Genomic DNA, 7236 nt, shown 5'->3' on the forward strand with positions numbered 1-7236 from the left:
AGTAATCAGTAATAATAACAAACATGGCAACAGGCTGGGATCGGTATTTTCTATTGATTTTTTGTTCCCACATACTGTAATTCTTGTTTCTTTCACTGTAACTTTGTGTTCACTGCTTTCACGGTCACCTCTGTACCGTGAACTTATCATCACCGTGAAAAACCTGTGTAATTAGTTCTGATTCCTTCACTTGCCACCACCGTGAAGTTAAAGTCCAGTGAAAATGTCAATTTTCCTTACACAGTGAAATTTTTATACCGTGAAGATAAAGTGAATTACAATATATGTATTACTTCATGCAATGATATAGCAACCTGCAATGTTTACTCATCACATCGTGCAATGTACTGTATTTTGGTAACATTGGATTTCATCCTTCTTTATGTTTATTCATCCAGTAAATAGTCAGACTGCAAATTATTGAAAATATTATGTCGGCCTGAAAATGAGTGAAAAAAACTTCTTTTGAAAATCATCAAATGAAATTCAAACAACTCATACACGGGTTAAGCTTTTATCTGTAATAAACATGAAATTGTAAAGTAAAAAGAAATGGAAAGAAACAAGCTAATTTTTTTGCCACTCTTGTAAAAACCCAAAAGGGCAAGTACGCCACTCCCGGGATTAGAACCTGCGCCAATCCCGATCCGCACGGCTTGAGAAATCAACGCACTAACCACTAGGCTTAAAAGGTCCGGACCAGTTAGACTGGTCAGTTAGTGGAGATTGATCCCCACTGTTACACTACTCCCCCTTTTCTTTCCAGACTCGCCCGAGTCTCCGAGTACGACATCCCTGTGTGATCTGATCGTTACTCACACAGTCTGGCCAAAGGTCACCTTTGAATAAATAAAATCACGTAACTCCTGCAGTATGAAGATATATCTTGTCTACAGTTAGACTAAAAAAAACTCTCAAAGCACAATTATCTTTGTCTACAATTGCTTGAATCACAAGCTAGACTTGTATAACTATAGGCATTACAAGTATTATACAGTTTCTGTGCATTTGTAAACACTGCAACGTTGCAAGGAGAGAAAATCGAAGCCATTCATAACTTTGCATCCCAAGCAACATCCAAATTCGCGGGTTTTACGTAAGAAAGGCTGGTTCTATGGGTAGCAGAAACCCTACCATGAAAGATGTTGAAGTTGACGAGCAGTTCTTCTATGCAGGAGTGAGGAATCAGGAACAGAAGAAGAGACTCGAGCCACGCTGGAACCCACGAAGCCGCCATCATTACCTGGTCAAAGGTCAAAGAGCGTGTGGAAGTCTCTGCAGTTTGGTAAAGAATCGGAAGGTGGCGCTGAGTCAATAGTGACGTGGCCTGCAGTTTAGTACTGTATAGGTAGGTGTCACTGTGACTATGTGGGTAACATCTACTATTACTAACAAAATTCCACCAGGATACATAATTCCGTCACCCTAAAAAGATACGACAAAACAGATCTCCAACCCAACGTCGCCCATAAACCAATAAACCAGTATAATGCACTCCTGAATATCTAAACTGTGAATACCTGGGGGTACTGCACTAGAGATCTCTCAAAACCAGTGTTTCGAAGTGGCGGATTTATGTAACCTGGCGGATTAATGTTAATGTTAATGGCGGGTATGCGATATTCAAACTTAAGCAGAACAACATATCTGATTTGAAAATGTATACGAAATGCGCACTGCCTGAACGGAATGTTTTTGACCCAAAAAAAGGTCAGAAAATCATACTTTTTCTGTTTGGAAATGTCTGGCTTCTTTTGGATATGTGCGTGCTAAAAGTAACATAGGCGGCCTTGAAAAGGTAACCTTTGCCAAGGAACACCTGTTCCGTCATACCTCCCACTTTGTTGGTGAAACAAAACAAATAAATGAATAGATGCAATCATGTATTACTCCAATGTCTTACAGTAGGATACTCTAAAAGAATAATTTGCAGTCAATGTTGCAAGAAGGCACTTTAATTGCTATCTCACAATGACGACAGGTGTTATCATCAATACACTTTTTTATTACTATCAGTAAACAGATTGCAGGCAGGAATCTCAGGAATCTGTTCGCTGTGGCAATTAATTCAAACAATCTCTGAACGTTCATACTAGTTGCCTGATATATACGTATATATATACATATATATAACGTTGCATATATAACGTTCATCTCCACACAAATAGCACCAACATGTATATGGCGGCGCCCATTGACACAAGGGTAAAAGAGAACAGGTTTTAAAATTTGAATGTTCTCGCACACAAAATTACACTTCAATAGATGCTTCATCATCCACTATATGAAGTCCATGTTTGTGAATGTCCACTTAGTGCAGATATTTTCTAGCTGCCTCCATATCTTCTGTTATGTCCAGTGTGCCTCTGTCCCCACCCTTTTTGGTGGAGTGTTCTTTCGTGCTCGCGCCCGAGGTGATATTACACTCAGTATGAGTATGCACACCGACAAGCAGGAACACTCGCCCCGCGTGCATGTAATTCTGAACCACATACACCAATAAGCAGTCAGACCCATCCCCGTTGAGATGGACTTTACAAAGACTGCTTTTGCCGTGAGGATTTTTACCGTCCAGCTTGTAACTCAATTTTTCTTTAAATATTTTGACTCCTTGGCGAAGCTTTCTGTCACCCGCACTCCTGGTAAACTTGCAGGTTTTTCCTGTTATGTCAGTGTAAGAGTCGCGTCCCATGCGTAGAGCTTCCAGTGCAGGGCCGACATGACCATGACAGTTGTGTATGTTGTTTTTGAGGCTCTTAGCGAAGCTCTTCTCCCAGTCGAGTGGCAGAACAAGGGTTGCTACATGTACATGCGTCTGGATCGCAGCACCACCCATAGCGCCCTCTTCCTTCCCTCCCGCTGCACCGCCTGTGTTGCTCTCTTTGACCCCATCCTCGAGGAAGTAGAACGTCATATTCTCGATGTCGCCACTTTCAGCTTTGAGGTGCTTCTGTACCAGGCCGACAAAGCAGCTATCGTCTGTCTTAGTAGTAAGACTGAAACTGCAGTTAAGATTTACAACTTAAGGAGCGGTTTCTGTGGATGATTTATATTCTTGTATTCTGGATTATCATTATATGTTGGCAAAGCGCAACCTATGATTGCTGGTACAGTTATGACAAATTGCAAGGATTTTGAATAGCAAATTGAATATTTCTAATGAGATATAGCATGCAGAAATGTGTTTAGCATAATTGCATTTATCCCCCCCCCCCCTCTGTGCTTGCCAAAAGGATACAACGAAAACCACGCAGGTTCGGTCTCAAGCATATCCTCGGCAATCTTCTGGAACTTCTGTATGGGAACAGAGTTGGAGTCGAATCTTTTTTTATCATGATCAGCCGCTTCTTCCCTCAATCGGTCGATGTACCGTTGTACCAGTTCTTGCAGCTTGGCCTTCCCCGGATCTCGCTCTAGCCGGCTCCATTCTTTAAGCCACTTCCTCTTCTCAGCTGTCAGCTTCTTAAACTCTTTATTTGACAGGATGGCTCCGTAAATCCTGAACCGTGTAAGCTTCTTTTCACGTCTAGCTGTATCGGACCGCTTACAAACAGACAGGTAAGGGGTTAGCACCGAGATGAGATCTGGATCCGTCGACATGGTCCAATTCGCTCACACTTTACACAGCGTCGTACACCTGACAGATTAACTTTGAACCCTCTTTGCACGACCTCTATGGCCTCTGACATAAGGGTGCAGTGCCACGTAATAAACCATTTTTAAAAATGTACTTGAAGGTAGTTGCCAGAATGGTATGTAAGTAAGTTATAGCAAGTTCGATAACTTCGTAAGTATTTGATGATGCCAATGCTACGCAATTTGTTTTCTGAGAATGAATAACAAGTAATCGTACACGTGATACCTGGATCACAGTTCCAAATGTACGTACATGCCGTTCAAAGTACAGTTGACACAAGATAAGCGCTATGCCACGTTACTCATGTCGCAAATTGTACCAATGCTTCGTTGTTTTTTTAACAACTGGGATTCCCTGCCTTGAGTACAACGTATACGTAGCTAAGTCACCAATATTTTGATTAATGAGACAAAATGAAGCATGAGATTTACAAAGAGACTTTAGTTGATACTGACGACACAATTGGATGAGGCGCAAAGTCCGTTACCGGTTGGATATATAACTGATAAGCGTCGGAAAAGACAAATATCGACGAGGTATGTATGGTCCGTCACGAGGTTATTTGCCCAAAGTTATACATTAACGTGACCATTCGTGTTGTTGTAAATCCTGTATTGTCTGCAGTTAGTTTCTTATGTATTTGCAAAGAGGTTAGCCGTGACGTACGGCACGGGCACGTACGTATGCTAGAAAATGTATAAACATATCCAACATCAAAGCTACTGGTATCTATCCAACATCCGCCAATTCATTCTCCATGCCAGTTTTCTGCTAGGCTAAAGTATGAGTTTAATAGTGCGCGCTATCAGCTACGTAACCATGGAATATACAACAAATAAGACTAAAACATCTTCCTTCTTATATTTTCAATTTATTTTCAACCCATGAAAAAAGTACGGATTGTGCAATCGTTGATGTATAATGAACAGTGTGGCAATGCTGTTTGCCACCAATCTACAGTATCATCTCTTCCATGTTGATATCAAGGTCATTCTTTGCTTCTGCCCCTCATCTCATCTCGTCTCATTTTATTTGATTTATTTTTTCTGTGAGCCTTTCCTGTTCTGTTCCTCCATCCTGTTGCATTATATTCCCTGTTCTTCTGTGTTAGTGATGTCGTATCCGGTATTCTAGTTACCACACAGTTTTAGTGTGATCGGTCCTGAAAACAGTTTTCTCAAGAAGAGCATCTGTTTCAGCTTCTTTATATCTGAGCTGACCGTCTGCTGTCCCTTGTTGCCGTTTGGCTTTGTCCATTCTATTTTGTTTTCATTGTACCAAAAAGGCTGGATAAAACCTCATTGATTGTATGGAGAGTAACCAGTCTTTCTTTCCGCTTTGAGAAATTTGAGTGCAGCAACATCTTTTTTTATTCTAATTACCAGCTTGCTCAATGATTTGTCCAGAAACGTTTTAGATTGTGTTGCTATTTTTCATGTATCCAATCATTAGTTTCGTGGGGCATGGTCTCTTTGGTCGAAGTAAGACGTCCCTCGTCTAAAATACATTTCTTGCTATCCATATATACATGGAGCTAGCTGTTAGACAAAGGAGAAAGGCATTTTGGTTGGTGATATTACCAGTTATACGCCAAATAATAGTAACTCAAGCGACTGAATAAGATTTAGTGGAACTTTTCCAAAATCAAGTTTGCTTGAGAAACTGTAATTTGCCGTATCTTGTTACCTGGATGTCTAACCGCCATCAACATTACCAGTTCTAATTTCAAAATGTATGCTATAGCAGAGGTCTTAAGAAAAATTACAGATCTAACGATATGATTAATACATATGTCACATGTCAAAGTCAGATACATTGCGGATATCAGACAGTGCGTATCGGTTAAAGCTTCAGAAGACTTGTTGAACCCTCAAATTGACCATCCCTATTCCTATCCATCTGTTAGCCTCTACCAGGCTCCGTGGATATAGTATAGTAATAGTAGTAGAAATTGGCCAAATAGAGTGAATAGTATGCTAAGGCAGTCGGCTACAGAGAGAGGGTCCAATATGCCATCGGCAAACTGCATATAGCAGACTAACTTCTCTTTTTTTTTCTGTGTATGTGGCCAATTTCTACTCTTTTCAGCCGTTTCTGGAGCCTGGTAGAGGCTATCCATCTGTATCACTTGAGTCACTTGTCAATGCAGCCTCGGGTCCTCCCAGCCAAGCTTCAATCTCATCGTACAGATCCCTCCAGTTCTTATGGAGAAGGTCAATGTCATCTTGGTCTTTAAAGTCGTACGCATCCGCATCTAAGTGTCCTAGGTTGGACAAGATCCTTCTCAACTTTGTCTCATGTTGCTTCACACGGCCGTTAGCAGACGTCAGGCGGTGCCTGAGATCGTCTATTGTTTTGTTTGCCTTTTTGGTCTTATCCTTTTCTCTCGTCAACTCAAAATATAGACTACCCAAGAGCTTCAGTATCGATATCCTTCCGGAGCCCTTAACTTTGCCTCTGTCTTGTAAATGTTCGTTTCTTCCTGGTAGCAAGTGGTGGTCAACGTCGGGTTGGTCATCATCATATTCGTGCAAACTATCCAAAGAGGGAGTGCTGTAACATACAGAAATTACGGTCCATAAGATTTGATTAAGAGAGCGTTAGCATAACCTCAACATATCAACAATGCATGAATTCGACTGAGGAACTCCCTACTTCAAAACTGTTTCCCAACTTTTGATGTAAAATACAAAATTGTCTAGAATTGATCACCGTTTCTCGGTATCAAAAGACGTTCTAGATTAAGTCATAAATTGTTGTAATGGTAATTACCCGGACATGACTATTCCCTCGTCGTCTTGCGTGGATAGGGAAGTTTCTGGGAGTGGTCTTGTGGTGACGACTGTTGGGAAAATCTGGTCCAGACGCGTATAGCTAGTCGGCGTTCGTCTGGGCCATGTCGAAGGTCTGGCGGTACGCCGAAAAAAGGCCTTCTGCAGCTGCATATCGGCCTTATCCAGGGATTAATCACTTTCACAGGACTTCATGAGTTTGCCTTTTTCACCAGTCATATTGCTGAACAAAATCGACGTGACGAACAAAGACAAGTTCTCTAACAAGCTACCGTACGTGTCAGCAGTGAGCGTGCTATCACGAGGTTCAACGGTATCGACGCCACATGTTGTTCACACTGGCATGTTGACCCAATTCAAAAGTACCTTTATATCACAAACGAAGGTGATATTGCTTTCAAGCTATCTTTGCCATCCACTCACGACATGGCCAAGTGTGGAAAACGTTTCAAACATTTTTTCAAATGAGCTAGAATTAAAATATTGCAAAGCGACAACTGTGCATATTTCAATGATTTGTGTATAATTTATGAATACATGTCCTGTGAACTTGTTTAATGCTCCCTTATCAATGATTAACACATGTTTTAACTTAAACACACATTGTCTGACTTAAATTGTAACTTTGTTTGAACTCCGCCTGGCCAGGGTATCAGGAGCTTATCGCCGAACGTGTTTTGACCGGGTACGGCAGTGGACTTTAGCCCGCAGTAGATAATAATTGATTCTTTCAATCGGGCGCATGTATGCAATATAATACGTAAAAACGCCTTTTTACTATACATTCATAATAATATTAAGACATGT

At 41.0% G+C, this 7236-nt stretch overlaps 2 protein-coding genes and 1 long non-coding RNA gene across 4 annotated transcripts in view; all 3 read right to left on the reverse strand.

The window, feature by feature from the left end:
• The window catches only part of LOC136422874 (mannose-P-dolichol utilization defect 1 protein-like), a 34835-nt gene extending 33578 nt beyond the window's left edge, over window positions 1-1257 (reverse strand). For both annotated transcript variants that reach the window (XM_066410784.1, XM_066410783.1), the window contains exon 1: window positions 1135-1257. In XM_066410784.1, the coding sequence (XP_066266881.1) occupies window positions 1135-1240 (106 nt within the window). In that variant the 5' untranslated portion in view covers window positions 1241-1257. The remainder of the gene's footprint in view (window positions 1-1134) is intronic.
• A 923-nt stretch (window positions 1258-2180) lies between these two features.
• Window positions 2181-3738, reverse strand: LOC136423640 (uncharacterized). Its single transcript, XM_066411881.1, has 2 exons — window positions 3239-3738; window positions 2181-2996 (listed from the first exon to the last, which is right to left on the reverse strand). Exons 1-2 carry the CDS (start codon window positions 3598-3600, stop codon window positions 2312-2314), a joined length of 1047 nt encoding a protein of 348 aa, XP_066267978.1. The 5' UTR covers window positions 3601-3738; the 3' UTR covers window positions 2181-2311.
• A 750-nt stretch (window positions 3739-4488) lies between these two features.
• Window positions 4489-6883, reverse strand: LOC136423286 (uncharacterized). The gene is made up of 2 exons (XR_010753732.1): window positions 6410-6883; window positions 4489-6190 (listed from the first exon to the last, which is right to left on the reverse strand). It is a non-coding gene; the product is annotated as an uncharacterized lncRNA (long non-coding RNA).
• Window positions 6884-7236: the final 353 nt, after the last annotated feature.

The sequence above is a fragment of the Branchiostoma lanceolatum genome, chromosome 17 (assembly GCF_035083965.1).
Source record: "Branchiostoma lanceolatum isolate klBraLanc5 chromosome 17, klBraLanc5.hap2, whole genome shotgun sequence".
In the NCBI taxonomy this organism is placed as follows: domain Eukaryota; kingdom Metazoa; phylum Chordata; class Leptocardii; order Amphioxiformes; family Branchiostomatidae; genus Branchiostoma; species Branchiostoma lanceolatum.

Excerpts from the sequence above, each read along its gene's own strand:
- LOC136423640 (XM_066411881.1), bottom strand. The coding sequence starts at position 3,600 with ATGTCGACGGATCCAGATCTCATCTCGGTGCTAACCCCTTACCTGTCT. Across the intron at positions 2,997-3,238 it reads GAACCTGCGTGGTTTTCGTT|TCTTACTACTAAGACAGACG; the intron begins GTATCCTTTTGG and ends CTGCAGTTTCAG.